Source organism: Microcaecilia unicolor, chromosome 11 (genome assembly GCF_901765095.1).
Source record: "Microcaecilia unicolor chromosome 11, aMicUni1.1, whole genome shotgun sequence".
In the NCBI taxonomy this organism is placed as follows: domain Eukaryota; kingdom Metazoa; phylum Chordata; class Amphibia; order Gymnophiona; family Siphonopidae; genus Microcaecilia; species Microcaecilia unicolor.
In genome coordinates this window covers 162,661,190-162,682,643 of record NC_044041.1, presented here as the reverse complement: position 1 = coordinate 162,682,643, position 21,454 = coordinate 162,661,190, and the positions used below count along the sequence as shown (strand labels likewise).

The window sequence follows — 21,454 nt, the reverse complement described above, 5'->3', positions numbered from 1 at the left end:
CTAGATACAAGTGGAGGGAAAAAGAGTAGTAGTGTGATCCCATCAGCCCCCCCTGGCCAAGATCAAATTTCATATAGCAGACCACAAAGTAGGGTGGGAGGAGGCTATATTGAGGGCTTTTTAAAAATTTTCTTCCAAAAACATTAATCAGCTAGCAGTTGGGAAATGTACCTATGGCCTCCTCTCAAGATTAAGGAAGACAACAGACAGGGGGAGATACCTGGCACCATCAGGTTTAGCAACCTTGAGCTCCGTAAACCAGCTTCTGTCAATCCTAGTTCTCTAGTCCGTTACCAAAGGGGGAAGGAAATCAGCCCCAAAGAACAGTTGCCTGCATCTCCAGCTTTGGTCTGTGCTCCAATGAGAATAGCTTACTCATAGTTGCTACAACAGGCGTGATGTCTGCACCATCTCCTAAAGCCAGAGAAATACTGAGGCACTGAAGGCAGCAACAGCCCCCTCAAAGGGGAGTAAAGGCAGCTGTTTTTTTTTTTCCTGCAGGGGGACAAAACCAACTTGCCCATGTAAGACCTGTCCAGAAAAGTGGATAATAAAATTACCCCCCCCCCCCCCCCACACACACAAACAAACAAAGCCAACACTTGAAACCTTCTGCTCAGTGTGCTACTGCTGCGGCTAAGAAAGCAAATAGAATGTTAGGTATTATTAGGAAAGGAATGGAAAAAAAAATGAGGATGTTATAATGCCTTTGTATTGCTCCATGGTGCGACCGCACCTCGAATATTGTGTTCAATTCTAGTCACCGCATCTCAAAAAAAGATATAGTGGAATTAGAAAAGGTGCAGAGAAGGGTGATGAAAATGATAAAGGGGATGGGACGACTTCCCTATGAGGAAAGGCTAAAGCGGCTAGGGCTCTTCAGCTTGGAGAAAAGGCGGCTGAGGGGAGCTATGATACAGGTCTATAAAATAATGAGTGAACAGGTAGATGTGAAGCATCTGTTCACGCTTTCCAAAAATACCAGGACTAGGGGGCATGCGATGAAGCTACAATGTAGTAAATTTAAAACTAATCAGAGAAAATATCTCTTTACTCAACGTGTAATTAAACTCTGGAATTCGTTGCCAGAGAATGTGGTAAAGGCGGGTAGCTTAGCAGAGTTTAAAAAAGGTTTGGACGGCTTCCTAAAGGAAAAGTCCATAGACCGTTATTAAATGGACTTGGGGAAAATCCACTATTTCTGGGATAAGCAGTATAAAATGTTTTGTACATTTTTCGGATCTTGCCAGGTATTTGTGACTTGGATTGGCCAAGTTGGAAACAGGATGCTGGGCTCGATGGACCTTTGGTCTTTCCCAGTATGGCAATACGTATGTACTTTATGTACTTATGTAATGTCAATACTTTATTGGAAAAAATGTAAGGTATTTACTGAATCCAATTAGTTTACAGCAGTGGTTCTCAAACCAGTCTTGGGGGACTACCAGCCTGTCAGGTTTCCAGGATATCCCAATGAAGATACACAAGACAGACTTGGATGCCTGTCACCTCCATTATATGCAAATCTATCATTAGGAATATCCCGGAAAACAGACTAGCTGATAGTCCTCTAGGACTGGCTTGAGAACCACTGGTCTAGAGTATGACATATGATTTAATGATAAAAATGCAATGTCAAGAATAGGGACTTCAAGACCCCAAGAGAAGCATGATTGTATTGGATGACCTTAAGGTGGCCAAACAAATGCCGGGAAGCTGCTTGGGTGCATAATCTGATGACCATCTTATTCCAGTTGGTCGAATGTTCCAGTATTTGGCTGCCAGGTAGGGGAATTCAATTCTAAAGACAGACTTGTAAGTTACTCCCTTACAGCTAGGGGCATGAAGGACAAAGATTCTGGTACCTTTCAGAACGTTAGGGGGCTAGTTCCTGTAGGACAGAGTGGAGAGTTTTGAAGTATTTTCTGGCTTTTACTGGTAGCCAGTGTGCAACGTATAGTAGTGGGGTCGCTCTTTGGTATTTGTTTTACCTCTATGGATTAGTCTTGCTGCGGTGTTTTGAGCTGTTCAGTGTACAGGGAGAGAAATACCTAGGGGATGTGATAGTACCTCTGGTGAGACCTCATTAAATATACTGTATACAGTTCTGAAGACTGCACCTTCAAAAAGATAAAAACAAACTGATGGAATCTGTCCAGACAGCAGCTACTAAAGTAATCAGTAATAAAGATTTGGGGACAGATGTATACATTAGAAGAAAGATGGGGGGATGTGAGGGAAAAGAGATGAGACATTCAAATACCTCTATGCTATAAATTAACAGGAGGCAAATTTGCTTAATTGAAAGAAAGCTCTGGGAAAAGAGGGTATAATATGATGGTGAAAGTGATAGAAGAATTTTCTTAGTTTTTCATGGAAACTGTGATGGATGCACAGTACAGCCTCCCAGTGGAGGTGGTGGAGATGAAGACTGTACCTGAATTCAAAGAAGCATGGGGCAAGCAGCGCGGATCCCTGAAGGACAGGAAAGAATTTTAGAGCTTAGTAGTTTGTGTATGAGGGTCATTTGGACTTTGCATCATTTTTGTTTTAGTATATCATGGAGACTAAATTATAGGGGGCTGCCAGTATGCTTACATGTGACACACCAAGAGGGGCATAATCGAACGGGGTGCCCAAGTTTTCATGAGGGCGTACTCGCAGGGCGGCCCTGCGAAGGGGCGGAGAAACCCGTATTATCGAAACAAGATGGGTGGCCATCTTTCGTTTCGATAATACAGTCGGGGATGCCCAAATCTCAACATTTAGGTCGACCTTAGAGACTGTCAACCTCGAGATGGTCATCCCCGGTTTTCAGCCATAATGGAAACCGAGGACACCCATCTCAAAAACAACCAAATCCAAGTCATTTGGTCATGGGAGGAGCCAAAATTCGTAGTGCACTGGTCCCCCTGACATGCCAGAACACCAACCGGGCACCCTAGGGGGCACTGCAGTGGACTTCACAAATTGCTCCCAGGTGCATAGCTCCCTTACCTTGGGTGCTGAGCCCCCAACCACCCCAAAACCCACTCCCCACAACTGTACACCACTACCATAGACCTAAGGGGTGAAGGGGGGCACCTACATGTGGGTACAGTGGGTTTCGGGTGGGCTTTGGAGGGCTCACATTTACCACTACACGTGTAACAGGTGGGGGGGGGGGGGGGGGGGGGGAATGGGCCTGGGTCAGCCTGCCTGCACCCACTAAAATTGCTCCAGGGACCTGCATACTGCTGTCATGGAGCTGGGTATGACATTTGAGGCTGGCAAAACAAATAAAGCTTTTTTTTTTTTAGGGTGGGAGGGGGTTGGTGACCACTGGGGGGAGTAAGGGGAGGTCATCCCCGATACCCTCCGGTGGTCATCTGGTCAGTTCAGGCACCTTTTCACGGCTTGGTCGAAAGAAAAAAAAAATGGACCAAGTCAGCCAAGTGCTCGTCACGGACACCCTTCTTTTTTCCATTATTGGCCGAGGACGCCCATCTCTTAATCATGCCCCAGTCCCGCCTTCGCTATGGTGCCAACACACCCCCGTGAACTTTGGTCATCCCCGCGACGGGAAGCAGTTGAGGACGCCCAAAATCGGCTTTTGATTATGCCGATTTGGGCGCCCCTGAGAGAAGGACGCCCATCTCCCGATTTGTGTTGGAAGATGGGCGCCCTTCTCTTTCAAAAATAAGCCTGCAAGTGTACTGGTAGAAATACGTTATACTAAAAAAATTGATAACATATGGAAAACAGACAAAATGCTTATAGTTCATTTAAAAATATTTAATCAGTAACAAAAGCAAGCTGGTCCCTGAACACAGATGTATCTATGGCAATTAATAGCTGAATTTTCTAGCTTTCAGACATCACCACACACCAGGTACAACCCAGGCAGCAGCAGTGCAAGCTTCCACACCAACAACCCCACCCACCCAAGACAGCAACAACACACACACACCTACCCCTCCACGGACCCGTTATATAGCACAAGCAGCAGCAGTGCAAGCTTGCCACACACACAGGCACTATCCTTCAACAGAACAGATAAAGCACAGGCAGTAAGTTTGCAAACGGTATTCAATATATCCAAACAGTCTTTATAAATACAGCGGCTTTATACAGTGTCACTACAACATTTCCCTGAGCTATTTCTAGAGGTGATGAGCTCTGTATCCCTGAGCCATCCAGGCCTAATGATAAAGTAGATCTGCTCTTTCCTAGTTCGTTTTCATTCAGTGCATTTCCAGATGGCTGTATGACTCTTCTTCCAGGTGAAGAATGGTTTCACTGCTCTCCCCCAAGTGCTTTGGGACAGTACAGACCAAAGCTCCAGCATCTTCCTGGCAAATGATGGCAACTGTGCTACCACAATCTGGTACCACTGTACTAGACTGCAGACAGGCCTGAAACGAGGAAGAACAGAAGTCATACCACATCAGACTGTGCTATAAACTGTTTGTCATCAAATATTTAAACCTTCCAGCTCCTGTTCTGACTAGTGTCCCATTTGAAATTAATGCTCACTTACTACAATATGTTCTTTTCTTTTTATACTAACCACCAAATGATTTATGAACATTAAGGACCCAAATTTGGACACTGCAAAAAATCCACACAGTGTTATTCTATAAAACGGTGTTCTGACTTGTGCGCAGTTTATAGAATAGTATGTATCACTGGGATCAGCGCTCAACTTTTGGGCGCACAGATTTACAGCAACTGAAATCTGGTGTAAATCCTGGCATGTAATTTAGGCACAGATCACCTGTATTCAGTAATACTGCATGCATCCTTAGTGAATGCCCCTGGCCCATGCATGCCCCTCGCATGGCCCTTTTCAGTTGTACGATTTGCATGCGGACCTTTATAGAATAGTGCTTAGCAAGATGTGCACACAAATCTGGGTGGACAATTTTAGGTGCCATATAGAATCAAGGGGTAAATGATAATGATCCAACAGTACTGGCTAAGAACATCTAAGCTTTAGACTTTGTTCATTTCACTTCTTCCATTGGCAAACCAAGGCGGTTTACAATCTAAAATTACAAAAACAAAACAGAGACAAGAACTACTTTATTATTATTACTATTAGTATTAGTTGCATTTATATCCCACATTTTCCCACCTCTTTGCAGCTTACATGGTACCGTAATCGGCGTTGACCGATTCCAGTGTGAACAAATACAAGGTGTGAGTAATAAAGTGAAATTATGGTAGCGTGAGATACATGTATGGTAAACACAGTTGGGGAGGACATCGTTAGGGAAAGGAAGAGATAGTATATGTCCGTTACGATCTTTGGTTACGTTGTGTCGCAAATGTCCAGGTTTTTTTTTTTTATAGAAAAACTCATACGTACAAGTGGCATTCTATAAGGGGGAATAGGCTGAGGGGAGGTTTCAGTGGAGGTAAGGAGAATCATGGAATGGGGAGAGGGTAAAAGGAAGGGCTCAGCAGCTTGGCGCAATAACTCTCAAGCAGGGTTAAAAGCCAGAGTAAAAAGGCAAGTCAGCTGATTTTAAAACGACTTCAGTGATTGCTCAGCACAGAGTGCCAGGGGCATGTAATTCCAAAGGAGAGGCGCAGCAAAAAACAAAAAAAACGCTCAGTGTCAGAAGCTAGTTAGGCAAAATTTCACTGGGTGGCGCCGCAATCCACTCTTTGGAATACACCCTATCACATCTACTCTTTGGAGTACACCCTATTAAAGAGTGGATTGCGGCGCCACCCAGTGAAATTTTGCCTAACTAGCTTCCGACACAAAAATGTGTCATGCAAGCATCCCAGTGGTGTATGGGAGAGGAAACCATAACCCTCACAAACCAAAGAGAAGGCAAAAGTGCAAAAGGTCAAACACCTACATAATAGTACTTAAAAGATCACCATACTGTCACACCAAAGCTACCTCCAGACCACCCTTGGGAACTATAGGACTGGTGAATGCCAGATCAGCTGCAAAGAAATCCTCGGTGATCCACGATGCCATAAATGAACAGCATCTTGACATCCTAGGAATAATTGAAACCTGGCTAGATGAAAGTGGGGGTTTATCACTGGCTGAACTATGCCCAACAGGTTTCAACATCCAACATCAACCAAGACAAAGAAGACTGGGTGGAGAGGTAGCAGTCATGATTTGGGACACAAACTGCACAGAATATCCATCCCCCAGCTACATGGATCAGAATCTCTTTTAATCCAACTTGAAGAGGAGAAGCCAATCTGTCTGCTCATGTAATACAGAGCACCTCGTAACAACACATTATCTGTGCAAGAACTCCTAGACCTGACTACTCAAGTGACCCTGAATTACCCTAGGCTGGTGATCATGGGAGACTTCAATCTACACATCAAAACCCCAGATACCACCACAGCTGCCTTTCTGGACACAATGACAGCGCTAGGATTTACACAGGAGATCAATTCTCCAACCCACGAAAAGGGTCACATACTAGACCTGGTATTCTACAAAGGGTGGATATTCCAGAATTCTGGGATAACAGTATTGAAATAACACCCCTATCATGGTCAGACCATTTTCTAATTAAATTCTCCCTAAGTGACCACCTGAAACAAATGGCACCTCCCAAAGTTTGGAAGGAGATCAGAGATTAAAAAAAAGCAAACTGCTGAGAATTTCCTAGAGGCCTTGGACTATCCACATGTAGATGAAAAGACAATGCAAGAACAAGTTGACATCTGGAATACACACTTATCCAAGAGAAAACAGCACCACTAAAAAAGGTCTTATGCCCCACTCACAAACGCTCACCTTGGTTTTCTCCAGAATTTCGGGTCCTTAAACGTGAAGGACGAAAACTGGAAAGGAGATGGCGGAAATCTCACCTGGATGAAGACAGGCTAAACTGCAGGAAGCACATGGCAAAGTACCACCAAGCCTCAACAGCAATCAAAAAACTATTTCTCATGCATTGCACAGGCTGCCAATTCAACCAAGCAGCTGTTCAGTAAACTAAACAGCCTACTGCAACCCCCACAACAAAACCAGCCTGCCCAGTCTAAACTGAACTGCAATAATTTTGCTGCATACTTTGCCAACAAAATTAAAAGTCTCCACCAGGATTTGCAGGCAATCCCACCCAGTGTCCAACCAGTCAACCAGGGGTGCACAAACTCGCCCTCTCCTAACACAGACAGATGGAACACTTAACCTAATGACAGAGGAGAGACTTGACAAAATCCTAAGAGACCTTCGACCAACTACCTGCTCCCTCGATCCCTGCCCAAAGACAGTGCAGTAGGCAAGTATGGGCCTTAAAGAAGGCACAACAAAAATTGTGAACACCTCTCTTTCTAATGGGCAACTACCAACAGCATTAAAAAGGGCAGTGGTTCGCCCTCTGCTGAAGAAAAACCACCTTGTCCAGGACAAACTTGAAAGTTACAGGCCAGTATCCAACATCCCGTTTCTAGGGAAACTCATAGAACAAACAGTCTTATGTTCAACTTAATGAATGGCTAGAAAAGAGTAACTGGCTAGATCCATGCCATTCTGGATTCAGACCTGGTTATGGAACAGAAACGGTCCTCGTATCCCTGCTAGACGGATCTTCACAGAAACCGAGACAAGGGATTCGCCTCGATGTTAGTACTGCTAGATTTCTCAGCAGCTTTTGACACTGGATCATGATATCTTGCTAGCACAACTGACAAGAGACAGGTATCAATGGAACAGTACTTGCCTGGTTCAGATCCTATCAGACAGGCAACAATCCATAATGTTTGGCAGCAACTCATCACCAGCATGGACACTGACCTGCAGGGTACCACAAGGATCGATACTGTCACCTATTCTGTTCAATATCTACCTGAAGCCACTAGCTGAGCTGACTCAGTCAATGGACACTCAGTTCTACATCTATGCGGATGATGTGAACCTGACTTACCTACAGCCTTGAATAAACTTGATTACTTGTCTAACATCAATTCAAGAATGGGCTAAACACAACAAACTTTGCCTGAACCCAAGTAAAACCGAGCTCCTCTGGGTCCCTAACACAAGTGGATACATACCTGACATCAAAATCCCTTTTGGGAAGTATGAACTCCCCCTCAAATCACAAGTCGGGAACCTTGGAATACAGTTAGATTCAACACTTACTCTGATTCCCCCAAATCCAAGCATCCTTCAAGAGCTGCTTCTCTATTTGCGACAGCTACACTGCCTCTCTCCTTACATCGAGAAGGTAAATCTTATCCCAGTTGTGCATGCCACGGCAACATCAAGACTGGATTACTGCAATGCACTATACAATGGTCTGACTACAAAGGGCCTGCACCAGCTCCAGTTGATTCAGAATGCAGCAGCAAGACTCATAGAAGGTTGCAAGCGACGTGACCACATCACACCATTTTTGCAAAAACTTCATTGGCTACCAGTACAATACAGGGCTAAATTTAAAACACTATGTCTGATCTTCAAGGCCCTAAAAGGAAAAGGCCCCGAATATCTGAAGAATAGGATGAGCCTCCACACACCACCAAGGACACTAAGGTCCTGCCAAGGACTTTCACTAACTACACCATCTCCAAAAGACATTACACGATGCGATACCCACAAGCGAGCCTTCTCTGGAGTAGCCCCCACACTCTGAAATGCATTGCCTGAAAGGCTCCGCTTAACACAAGACAATCTTTACTTCAGGAAGCAGGTGAAAGCTTGGCTCTTCAACCAAGCTTTTAATGGAAGTAGTAACTAACTTGTTAGTCTCACTCACACACACAAGGATTGACTCGGGTTGCACATACTGCAGCGGGACATGTTTATCCACTCCTACCCTAGCTGAGATGATATTTAACCCTCTCTCTGACCTCATGTACAAGTATAGCTCCAGGTGGTTGAGTAGCACTGCCTTAGTCACAACACAAAGGGAAGTCAGATCAGCTGAGGTCTACAAAAGGAGGCCAGCAAATCCAGACACATGCTTAATGCCTCCTCTCCCAGCACTGCTCCATTTTGAATAGTTTTTGTAACTCAGGACTAGCCATACTAATCTTGCCAACATACGAGTTTTGAAAATGCATGTGAGCACTTAAAGAGTGGCATGCTAGGAGGAAGGTTGGGCATTCATCCATGAGCTTGTCATAAGGAAAGAAGGGCAGGCATGAAATTTTTTGAGAAACAAAAAAAGGTCACCAGCCAAAGTTTATAGGACTTTTACTCTTGCTTTATCTTTTTGTTCTCCTCTAGCCTGTCATCTCCACTTTCCTCTTCTTCTGCAGCACAGCAAGTGCTACTGCGGCTCTACCCAGCCCATCGCTTCTGCTTCACTCCCAGTTACCAGGTGAAGGATTTTTTTTCTCAGCCCTAAGAATCAGTATGATGGAATAGGATTTCACTGGGATTGTCCCTTCCACGCTCCCATTGCAAAGGAGGTAAGATGCAGCAGGACTTTGACCCTGCCCCTTTCTCTCCCTTAGTAACTATTTCCTTTGAGAATCTTCCCTCCCACACCAATTAGAAAAAACATGCACATAAGCTTGGACTCCTAGTCTTTCTGGAATTAAATAAAAATTAAATAGTTTAGCAAGGTAGTTCTCAACCCAGTCCTCAAGAAAACACCTAGCCAGTCAGGTTTTCAGGATATGTATACACACGATAAAATTTGCATACAATCAAGGTAGTTCACACAAATGTTGTCAGGATACCCACAACATAAGAACATAAAAGAGTAGCCATACTGAGTCAGACTAGCCATATTGGGTCAGTCCAATGGTCCATCTAGCCCAGTATCCTGTTTTCCCAAACAGTAGCCAAGCCTACTACTACTATTAAACATTTCTATAGCGCTACTAGACTTACGCAGCGCTGTACAAATTAACATTAAAAGACAGTCCCTGCTCAACAGAGCTTACAATCTAAATTGGACAGATGAACAGACAGCTGGGGTGGGGAAATTGCAATGGTGATAAGTGAGGTTGTTGAGTAAGAGAGTCATGGTTAGGAGTCGAAAGCAGTAGCAAAAGAGGTGGGCTTTAAGCCTAGACTTGAAGACAGCCAGAGACTGAGCCTGACGTACTAGCTCAGGGAGTCTATTCCAGGCATAGGGGAGGAGTGTTGGGAGAGATTTGAGCGGAAAGGTACTGAGGAGCTGCGGAGTGGATGCACTTGTAGGTCAAAAGGAGAAGTTTGAACCGTATGTGGAAGCGGATAGGAAGCCAGTGAAGCGACTTGAGGAGAGGGCTAACGTGAGTATAGCGACTCTGGCGGAATATAAGACGCGTAGCAGAGTTTTGGACAGATTGAAGAGGAGATAGATGGCTGAGTGGGAGACCAGCGAGAAGCAAATTGCAGTAGCCTAGGCGAGAGGTGATAAGGGTGTGGGTAAGGGTTTTGGTAGCGTCCTCGGAGAGGAAAGGGCGAATTTTGTTAATATTATAGAGAAAGAAACTACAGGTTTTGGCAATCTGCTGAATATGAGCAGAGGAGAGAGCGGAGTCAAAGATGACTCCAAGGTTGCGCACAGACGGGACAGGGAGGATGAGAGTGTTATCTACCAAAATAGAGAACGGGGGGAGAGGAGAGGCAGGTTTAGGGGGAAGAGGAGAAGCTTGGTTTTGGTCATGTTTAGTTTCAGGTGGCGGTGAGACAAGTACCTGGCAGAAACCCAAATCGTGGCAACACTCCATACTACAAATCCCAGGCCAAGCAGTTGCCCATGTCTGTCTGTCTCAATAGCAGACTATGGACTTTTCCTCTAGGAATTTGTCCAAACTTTTTTTAAACCCAGATATGCTAACCGCTGTTACCACCTCCTCCGGTAAAGAGTTCCAGAGCTTAACTGTTTGTATGCAAATTTTATCTCAGGCAACATTCATTGTGGATATCCTGAAAACCTGACTGTCTGGGTGTGTCCCAAAATTCAGAATGAGAACCCCTGCACTAGATCAATGTATCATACAACCTGCAAATAAATCCAGTTTTCACCAGGATCCATATGGCATGTAAGTTTCAGTACACAAAAATGTATAAAAATTCTAATCACATACATCAACCTACCATCTCCAAAAGCTTCAGCTTCTCCTCTGAAACCAAGTTCTCCTTCCTCAGCTGCTCCACAATGCCCTCCATAGTTTCCAGCTTAGAGCAATGCCGGCGATGCCGCTGCTGCAGAACTTTTACTTTCTTCTGCAAGCTCATGACTACGGACAGCAGCTGCTCAGTGGTCATGTTGTTCCTGTTGTATCTGTGATCCTCTGGTTGTTCTTCCAAAGAATCCTGCAGAGTCTTGTCAGAATCCATTTCTGACTCTTCTGCTGCTACAACCAGAGGTTCAGGCGGTATGGTAGTGGTGGTGGCAGCAGCATGACTGGACACGATGGGCAACGTGGACACAATTGGAACTGTGAGAGCAGATGATAAGACGGTCTCTGGTGGCATGGTAGAAGGAGTCAAGGACGCAGTGTGGTAGGACGACACCATGGTGGCTGTTGGAACAGTTTCAAAATATGCTACCATCTGAGTGGGTGAGGCTGGAACAGACACAACAGCTGCTGGGTCCGTATCTACAAAGGGCTCAATTGAAACATTTTCAATAACAAGTGCACCAGGCTCCGAAACATCACCCTGTTTAAACACAGCTGTCAAAACAGGGAGATTTGCTGGAATCAAAGATGCTGTGCATCCAGTGCGTTCAACTATATTGTTACGCTCACAAGGGAAGGATACTGCTGCTGGAATCGTATCTTGTGCTTCTGCCACACCTGGAACCACTGTACTATGAAACAGCATTACTGGAAAGCAGGCTTGCTTCTCTGCAGCTGCATCAGAAATGGGCTCATCTGTTATCCTGGCAGTCTCTGCAGCTGCCACACTATCAGGCTCTGTAGCCAGGAATAACGAGGAATCTTGCAATGGTTCAACAATCTGCATTACAGGCACCAGATTCACACTGCCAGCTATGGAAGAAGAAATCCTGGTGGCATCCGAGTCACTTAGCCAGGGTGGCTTTGCCTGTATGTAAACTGGTGCAGATGGAAGACCAGGATCAATGGTTAATGCTACAGACCCAGGTGGGCTGGTCTCTGATGTAGTGTGAACAGTTTCTGGCTGGGGTCCTATTAGAACATGGCTGATGTCCTTCTCATTGATGAGCTTCGTGTTCTGGGTGTCAGGTTTTGTTTTAGTGCCATCTTTTATATTCTGCTAAAGAAAAGCATGATATATGTTAAAAAATAATCTTTCCATCTGTCCATAGAGTAGAAGAGCTGCTTAGCACTCAGGATGGATACTTTTACAACAGAACATCTGGTTTAAGAGGACAAGTAGGTGTCTATGCTTATTTGTAAAAAGAGCACCTATGCATCTATAAAATACTAGTATAACGGGTAGAAATGTCACCACCCTTGCAGGCACAGACTTGCACCTGCTCAAATGACCTCATTAGGATACACAAAAATTAACATTTCATAATCTAAGTGTGTACTTGCAAATGCTCCACCCAAACTCCACACTTGCATAGTCTTAATGACAAAGTATGCCCCATCATGTCATCACACATACTTTTACACTGATTGGTAATTTCTAAGAGGCTATCTATGCACAAAAATGACATTATAAAAATTACCTCTAGTGCATCCAGTTGCCCCCTGCCTACTGTATCGCCACAAAACACCCATCCCTACCTAACACCTTCTGTCTGTTCCAGCTATGTTTGAATTATGTCACTACTTTGTTAGACTATACCAGCTGAGAAAGATCTCCCTGTCTCTTGTAAACCTTCATATCATCTCTATTTCAAAAATAAGTGGGACAATCAATAACACCTGCCCTGTATGATCTCAAACAAGACCATCAAGGTTGTGTTTCAAGAATTTAAGCTGCTTCCCTGACCTCAGGCAATCTTGTTATGAGCCAAGAGTCACAATTAGCTTCACACACACTAGATCAGACCAATTCCTTTGGCTATGAGGTCACAAATTGCATCACATTCACTACATGGAATAATCAAACTGTGCAACTGCATGGTGTGGCAACAACTTAGAATTAGTATCTACACTGCAGTGTCAATGTGCTTCAGCAGCAGTTACTACTCCAATGATGGAGATGTGACCCCTCTATCTCCTGCCACCCCAGCCATAGAAGCAGGCGTGACAGTGGAAATACAATACCTTCTCTACCAAAGACAAGAGCAGCATGGCTAAAACACCTCCAATGATTTCAAACTCTCTCCCCCCCATACCTATTTCCCCTCCCTACATGGGTGGAAGAAGAATGATGTTTAAGAATACACATTTCCTATACAACAGCCCCCTCTATTGCTATGCATACATTTCCTTGCTAACCACCTTTGGTTGGGTGGTTTGGAGGTGGGGAAGCAGGCAGATCAAAATGCTGAGTGGATTGGAGAAGGAACCCAAATCACACAGACTATCCCAGGGGAAGGCAAGGAGTCAACTGGTGAGGAAACCTTTTAGATGTGGGAACAACCTAAAGAAGAAATACACGAGAGCGTAACGAGTAAGTATTTTTTCACGGAGAGGGTGGTGGATGCTTGGAATGCCTTCCCGCGGGAGGTGGTGGCGATGAAAACAGTAACAGAATTCAAACATGCATGGGATGTGCATAAAGGAATCCTGTGCAGAAGGAATGGATCCTCAGAAGCTCAGCTACAATTGGGTGGCAGAGCAGGTGGGGGGAAGAGGGGTTGGTGATTGGGAGGCGAGGATAGGGGAGGGCAGACTTTTATACGGTCTGTGCCAGAGCCGGTGATGGAAGGCGGGACAGGTGGTTGGGAGGCAGGAAAAACTGCTGGGCAGACTTATACGGTCTGTGCCCTGAGAAAGACAGATACAAATCAAGGTAAGGTATACACATGAGTTTATCTTGGGCAGACTGGATGGACCGTGCAGGTCTTTTTCTGCCGTCATCTACTATGTTACTATGAGCTGAGGGAAAAGAGTTGCCTGGAGGGAGAACAGCAAAAAACAGAGGACAGGAGATGAGAGAGAACCCACGTTGATAGGGAGGCGGGGAGAAACTTATGACTGAAGAGGTGAGAACCCTAGATAAGTGAATAGAGAGGAAGGTGTGGGGAAGAGTCATTGAGTAGAAGAAAGACCCCATGATGGAAAACTGATGGTGTAGAAGAGGAAATAAAGGAATGGGAGAGAACTATGAGATAAAAGAAAGGGAAACGAGAAAGAAAAAAAGAATAATAAACAAGCATGGTACTGGAGAGTAACAAGCATTTTAGGTCTTCCTTTGTGCTACTAGTTATGTTATGCCTCCCCCCTCCAAAGCAAGCAAACACAAACATTGAATGCCAAATGAGGAGCTTTCTTCAAACTGTTGAAAACCGTTCTGTGCTGTGCTCCTTCCTTCATTTGCTCATGGTAACGGAGTAGCATAAACTGTTAGAAACGCCATATTTCTTGTCTGCACGGTTTTCACTGTATTATGTAAATGCTATTTTGGTGCATTTGATGCTTTATTGAGTTTGGTTTATCAGATATTTGATAAACGTCTGAGTACAGGAGGAAAAGAAAGGGGGTGCGTCTTTTACAGGCTTGTCCGGGGACAGTCACCCTAATAGGAGAGGCAAAGGGAAAAAAAAATTAAGGAACGAATGAGTCATATAACCAGCAGTCATGACACTCACCAGTTCGCTATCCAGGAAGGTAAACACAGTTGGGACTGCGTCAGCCTTTAAGTAGCGAACCCCCCACCTCCATTCAAAGCAGGAGGGGGTGAAGTGATCGCTGCACAGATGTTGATACTTGGAAGGCATCCAATGTTCTCGCTTCATGTTAGTGAGCCATTGCTGTAGTCTCTCTTTGTCGTGCAATGGGAACCTACCCCAAAATTAATTTTAAAAAAAGGGGAAAAAAACACATGGTAAGCAGCTCATGTATTAACCAGTAAACAGCACTATTCAAGGCTGATTAAAACAAAATAAGTTAGATATAACCTACTCCTCCCCTCTTCTGCACGTCCCTTTCCCTCGTCGCTCCCCATTCTTTCCTCGGAGGCGGTCGTTGTCATTGTCGTCACCGTTGCCCCCACCACACGGTTATTCAGTGAATAGTACTCACTTGTAAAAACTGCGTCGTTTTCTTTGCCCGTTCGCTTCCTGCTGCCGCTTCCCAGTGGTACTTATACAATGTGGGGCCTTGCAGTACTTGGGCATTTTACAAATGACACCACCAACCAACCCTCCGCCACACAGCTACTTCCGAAGTCGCCAAGTAACCCAACAACCGCAGCGCGCACCCTCGTCACGTGAGAGGAGAGCACAGGACGAAAGATGCTTAACATAATGACGAACGGACCTCCTTGGATAAAACGACTTCCTGTAGGAGGGGCACGCACAACAATTCTTTTCGGCCCATTGGTGTGGATTGGGTCACGTGCTGCGACTTTCCGCTCCGCGATGGACCCGGGCAATAGGTTTACGTTTGGAATCAGTTCATTGGTTAGGAAGTTGCTGCTGGAGCGCGGGTCCGTTCGAAAGTGAATGAAGACTGCAGGGTAGGATTTTTGCTCAGTTGCTGCTCCTTTTGTGGGTTCTAAGAAGGGGTACAGAGGGAGATCTAACGGACGCTTCTAGGGCCTCGTCTGTGTCCTTCATAACCTGCGGGTTGTGCTGGAGGTAGCCTCAGATCCATTCCCATAAAACAGGCTTTACATTCAGAAAAGGTTTTCTAGAATTGCCTCTAAAATGACCAGTCTGAAAACGAAAGCTCATGAGTGAAAATCTTGGTATTGTAAACCCAACTACGCCTAACATGACAGTGGTAAAACATGTTTAAAAACAAATTTGGCAGAGAAAATCTGGGTGTTTAAACAAAACGAAAAAAAAGGGGGGGATCATGTTTGATTGCAGTACAGAATTGTCATTAATGCACTTCTCACCTAAAGAAAACAACAAGTGGTGATTATTTGAAAGTGAAAAAAAAAGTCAGCACCCAAGAAAAAGATCTAGGTGTCATCAAGAAATCTTCTGTCCAGTGTGTCCTGGAGGTAAGTGGAGGGGGTAACCCCAATTCAGGTCTGGAGGGCTTGTTTCCATAGTAACCAATGAAAATCAATTCTTAAATCATGCATATACAAATATGTGATTAATATTCATTGCAGTTAACCAAAAAGCTGATCTGTGACCATCTCTAAGAACCTATGGTTTAGAGTAATACATAAGAGAGATTAATCTCTTTCATGCATATTCATTATGTATATCCTTTAAAAAATAAACGACTAGATGGGGAGGAGCTCCAGAAACAGCTTGAGAAACACTGGACCAGAATAATGATGCTCAAGCTGACCCTCCACCAGCTAGTGAATTGCATGATATATAATTAATTTAACATAAATTTATACTGGCTTCACAGACTAAACCTCAAGTTCAGAGTGGTTTACAAAATTACATACATTGTATATGTAAACAGGTTGAAAAGATATATGTAAGTATCAGATCGCCAACATACAGTATGTACATTTTTTTCTCATGTATTAAGGTAGAGTTTTCCAATCATTTCAAGCCCAAAGCACATATCCATGAATGAAATAGCGACCACCATGGAGCAGATAGTGTGGGCATGGGAGAGGCCTTGGCCAAAATAAAAGCTATTTGAAACATGTTCTGGGCTGGACCTCAGCATCCATGATAGCTTTGATCAGGTCTGAAGGAGTACTAGTTGGGAAACACTACATTAGGGATATGAAACACCAGACTGGAAGGGGCATAAGAACTGATTGAGTTCCACTAGTTTAGAGCTGTCTCAGGACCAAAAGAGGCCCAGCAAGGTGATACATGAGCTATGTAAAACAAGTAGGGATGTTTAATATTAAATAGGGAGTAAAATCTTAATGTTTAGTTTCTAGCCATTTTATAAAATGTGGTTGCAGATGTGGGGTAGAGTTTTGGGTTTAGGATTTCAGGATGGGGAAAGAGTTGCAGTGGTTAGTGTTGGGCAGGGGAAGGGAGGAAGCTTATAGGGTTTTTGTTGTGAGTTTGTGGTATGTTATTGTATTTTAACTTTAAAGATGTGACTGACAGCTTGTTTTAAGTTGTGATTCTAAGGTAATATTAGTAATGTCACAACAAAGATATAAATTTTTTTTTAATGTAGCTATCTCTGCTGCATGAACAGGCCAGAGTAAAATGGGCTGGGCTGAATTTGGCAATTCCTGTTCACACATTCCAAGCTTCAGTCTGGGTCCATTGACATCATGGTGACTTCCTACATTTGGCTGTCTGCTGGCAAAATAGTATTGCTGCTCTTCATCTTCTCTTATTATTTAAATGGTTAATAGTTTAAAGTTTAGTCTGTTTAAAGGTTATTTTTGAAAAAGTTATTTATGTTCATAAGAGATGGTTTTCATAGAGATTTCCAAGAGGAAACAGATGTCAACCCTGCAGAAAATAACACTTTGAAAGAGGTGCAGGTTCAGAACACAGTCTAATGACTGTATGCAGGGTTTCATTTTGAAATCCTCTGCATTCATTACCCTATTTACTTTGCATTCTGCCACAAGAACTGTGGGTACTTTAAAAATTGCCTCTTTGTGGCCTGATGTTCTGTTTATATGAAGGAGGCCTGTTATGCTAATAAATTGTTCTACTCATTGCCTAGCAAGTACACCACACACAGTTAGCTTGTCTTCCAGACTGTATACAAAGAAAAAAGGACATTCAGATGAATTTTATACATGACACATCTAGGATTTTAGTAAAGGGTGTAGGTGATGTGATGCATTAGTATCCCTCAACTCTTTTCCTTCTCTCATTTTCATTTTTGTCATTCTTCCCCTCTTGTATGTTACTTCCTGGCTCCCCTCCAACCTACCTCGTCTCGTTTCTTGTTATGTGCCCATCCTACCAGTTTCTTCTTCATTTTCTACCCTTTCCCACGTACTTTTCATAGAAACACATTTGATAACAGGTAAGGACCTGAAGGTCCATATGGTCTGCTGAGTTTGTCCTGGTACAATGCCATAGACTGCAATTCATTTTTGATTTGTCATTTATTTACATTAAATAATTCTCTGTTTATCTTGTATTTTCTTGAATGTAAGAATAGCCATATTGGGTCAGACTGATGGTGCATCTAGCCCAGTATCCTATTTCCAGCAGTAGCCAATCCAGGTCACAAGTACCACAATCCCAAAAAGTAGCAAGATTCCATGCTACCTATCTCAGTGACAAGCAGTAGCTTCCTCCATGTTTTTCTCAATTGCAGACTTCTTCATCACTTGGGATTTTGTAGACTTCTAGCATATCCTCCCTCAGCCATCTCTTTTCCAAGCTGTAGAGCCCTAACCTCCTAAGCCTTTCCTCATATGAGAGGAGTTCCATCCTCTTAATCATTTTAGCCACCTTTCTTTGAACCTTTTCTAATTCTGTTATATATATTTTTTTTGAGATACGGCAACCAGAATTGTACGCAGTACTCAAGGTGTGGTCACACCATGGAGCGATAGAGAAGTATTATAATAGTCTTTATATTATTTTCTATTCATTTTCTAATAATTCCTAGCATTATGTTTGCTTTTTTGGCCATTTCCACCCACAGGGCAGAAGATTTCTTGATAATACCTAGATCTTTTTCTTAGGTGCTTTTTTTTTTCACTTTTCATTTTCACCATTTCTTGTTTTCTTTAGGTGAAATTTATTAATGCACAACTCAGTACTGCAATCAGTCAGCATGTGGAGATAAAGAGGGAGAATGGAGGCAATTTTGGAAAACTTGGAAAGGTTTGTAGAGGTCTTGGCTGTGTCCCAGAGTGACAGTGTGAAGGATTGGGATCATCTGACTGTCCAGCGAGCATTCCAATGGTGTTCCTACTTTCAACATATTCATCAGCGCTTCCAGACACATGGTCTCATCAGAACAGCACTGGAAGACAGACTCTGTGTAATAAACAAAGAGTTGAAGACATCCATGGAAAATTACCGCTTCGTATCCTTTGAAGACTTGGGCTTCTGTGAGGAGATCTTGTATGCTTTTCTCTTACAGAACCCAGCATTGCCCAAGGTGCTGTATGAATTTCTTCTCTCAGAGCTGAAAGATGGGTCCAAACCTATGGTAAACTGTATTAGCCGTATAATTCGTCTAAAAGCTGCTTCACAGGTATTACTTTCTATCACCAGCATACTCCCTAACTCCTTGTTTGAGCCCTTGCTGCTAACACAGGCACACAGTCTTATTAAATATTTGGAGAGCAGAACAAAACATCTGAGCCAGGAAGAGCAGTTGGACAGAGTGAATGAAGTTTTGTCTCGCATTCCTAGACCATGCGTCTTCCAACTTGTATCAACAGTCCTGGCTATAGATGACATTGATACTAATATTTCCAAACTTTTAGAACAGTGGTTGGTAGAAGACGTGGTTCTGTTTGAAAGCTTTTGCAGTAGTCTGCATTGTGAGCTGCTTGCTAAGCTGGCGGCCAGGAATTCTAAGCTTGAAGCTGCCTACTTAAGCTTCTTGACAAAATGGGGACAGAGCATGGAGTATGACACTGTGAATGGGTGCTGGCGCAGCAATACGTTTGAACGCGCCTGGGAAAAACTGCAAGATCACTTCAGTTGGCTGCTTAAAGGGCCCCAAACCCTCAGAGAAGCTACACAATCTACTTTGAAGAACTTGATAGCTCAAGATGGAAACTTTAATGTATGTGGCATCAGTATATGGACAGATTTATTACTTGTAATAAAAGGAAGCTTAAGTGGTGATGGTGCAGATTCAGGCTGATATTATGAGAGCTTATTTTGTACTTAAATATACAACTGCCATTTATGCAGCAAATATACACATAAATGATTAGAATACTGGCATGTGCATGCACATATGTGTGTAAATGCCAAAAATCCAGCTATGCATTATTCTGTAAATGTGCGCATATCTTGTATAATGATTGTTCACATGGGCAAAACTCACATACATAACTTATAGAATACTGTAAGCTATGCGCATATCTTTCAAAACTAGGTACAAGTATTTATACCAGCTCTATGGCACGTATGTCCAGAGTTATTCTAGTATTCTGTAAAGAAAAGTCAGCTCCTACTTTCTGTTATAGAATAAGCTCCATATAGTACTCTTGAGGGAAGTGTGCACAAAAAAGTTTTAAATCCACACAATATTTTGAAATTCTGTGTAGTTTATTTGTAGTGCTTTTGCACAGAATTCACCAATCATAATGCCTGGAATTCCTTCCTGCGTCTCCTCTCTCAATTCAACTATAACTCTCTTTCTCTCTAACTCCCAGCAAGACCCCAGATTCTGTCTGCTTCCAAAAGTCTTCTCCTATATGCAGTACCCACTCCTCTCATTCTCTCTCCCCCCAGACACACACCCCAACCTCTCATTCTTTATCCTCCCCTCCTCAGCTATCATTGAGTCTCTTCACTATCCTCCTCCATGCACATCTTCAAGTTCGATTCTCTCCCACCACCACCCCCAGTTGCATAGTCGTCTTGCTCTGCCCTCATCCCCATGGCACACTCAGCTTTCTTGCCACCTCTCACATACCCATGGTAGATTCTCAGCTTTGTCGTCCCCTCCCAATACCATGGTACAAACTCGCCTTTCTCTGCCCCCCCCCCCTTCCCCAGAGCACACACCCAGCTATTATCTGCTCTCCTCAGTCTCTCTCCCCCTTCCCTGCAGAGTTTGTGTTTCAAGAAAGGAGGAAGTGAATAACGGCATAGAACTCAGTAGAACCCACAGTTCAAATGAACAGTCTGATCAAATCCAGCAGAGGAAGTGGCCCGATGGGTGGCCATTCAGTTCCTCCTCCTTTTGCCATGCAATATTTGTGAGAGAGGGGGAGGGAGATAGAGGAGAGCAGCTGATGGCAGTTTCTGTACAGAATTCTACACAGCAAGTGCAGAATTCTGTGCAGCACAGAATTGGGTGAGCATGCAATTTTTGGCAACTTGGATCTCCAAGTTGCCAAAAATTGCATGCTCACCCAATTTGCAAGTGCAATTTAATTGAATAACAAGCTAGAGTGCCGGCAATTATTGGCACTAATTAGATATAATAGGAACTTACTGCACCTAGATTTTATGCACAGTTTTTAAAAGGGTACAGGAGTGTGGTAGCCGTGTTAGTCCACTCTTAAGGTTATCAATAGAATGATTGAATATTTTAACACCCAACAGAAAGGACTTAACAAGGACCTGGGGTTCCTAGCCCATTATAAACCATAAAGCTGTATGTCTCTGTTGATCACCCCACCCCTCACCTATCCACACCCATCCTGTTAGAATATCAATGATATGCTTTGATGTCCCCATGCATACCTTCGACCCACCCCTATCCTCCCACCCTGTCACACTATCATAGTAATGCTTGAATGTTTTCACTTATATACACTGTCAGCTAGCACATTTGCTTATTTCCGATCTGACGAAGAAGGGCAACCTTCGAAAGCCAATCAAGAAATGTATTAAGTTATGTCCAATAAAAAAGGTATCATCTTATTTTCTTTTCCATGTTT

General features: G+C 43.6%; 2 protein-coding genes across 5 annotated transcripts; one reads left to right on the top strand and one right to left on the bottom strand.

Annotated features, from left to right (window-relative positions):
- Positions 1-3,753: 3,753 nt before the first annotated feature.
- LOC115480689 (THAP domain-containing protein 5-like) lies at positions 3,754-15,264 on the bottom strand. 3 transcript variants are annotated; one of them, XM_030219526.1, is made up of 4 exons: positions 15,046-15,263; positions 14,613-14,805; positions 11,012-12,157; positions 3,754-4,394 (listed from the first exon to the last, which is right to left on the bottom strand). In XM_030219526.1, exons 1-4 carry the CDS (start codon positions 15,138-15,140, stop codon positions 4,224-4,226), a joined length of 1,605 nt encoding a protein of 534 aa, XP_030075386.1. In that variant the 5' UTR covers positions 15,141-15,263; the 3' UTR covers positions 3,754-4,223. The 3 variants fall into 3 exon arrangements, with proteins under 3 accessions (XP_030075386.1, XP_030075387.1, XP_030075388.1); XM_030219527.1 differs by lacking the exon at positions 15,046-15,263 and adding an exon at positions 14,926-15,039; XM_030219528.1 differs by having other exon boundaries at positions 4,307-4,394; positions 11,002-12,157; positions 15,046-15,264.
- Positions 15,265-15,388: 124 nt separating this feature from the next.
- On the top strand, positions 15,389-20,860 carry FANCF (FA complementation group F). 2 transcript variants are annotated; one of them, XM_030219016.1, is made up of 2 exons: positions 15,389-15,481; positions 18,612-20,860. In XM_030219016.1, exon 2 carries the CDS (start codon positions 18,676-18,678, stop codon positions 19,699-19,701), a length of 1,026 nt encoding a protein of 341 aa, XP_030074876.1. In that variant the 5' UTR covers positions 15,389-15,481; positions 18,612-18,675; the 3' UTR covers positions 19,702-20,860. The 2 variants fall into 2 exon arrangements, with proteins under 2 accessions (XP_030074876.1, XP_030074877.1); XM_030219017.1 differs by lacking the exon at positions 15,389-15,481 and adding an exon at positions 15,932-15,973.
- Positions 20,861-21,454: the final 594 nt, after the last annotated feature.

Bases quoted from the DNA above. Each gene is read 5' to 3' on its own strand.
- LOC115480689 (XM_030219526.1), bottom strand. From the start codon at position 15,140: ATGCCCAAGTACTGCAAGGCCCCACATTGTATAAGTACCACTGGGAAG. The intron at 14,806-15,045 runs GTGAGTACTATT...ATTTTGGGGTAG, and splicing joins AAACGACGCAGTTTTTACAA to GTTCCCATTGCACGACAAAG. The intron at 12,158-14,612 runs GTGAGTGTCATG...GCTTTTCTTTAG, and splicing joins CCTTCCTGGATAGCGAACTG to CAGAATATAAAAGATGGCAC.
- FANCF (XM_030219016.1), top strand. From the start codon at position 18,676: ATGGAGGCAATTTTGGAAAACTTGGAAAGGTTTGTAGAGGTCTTGGCT.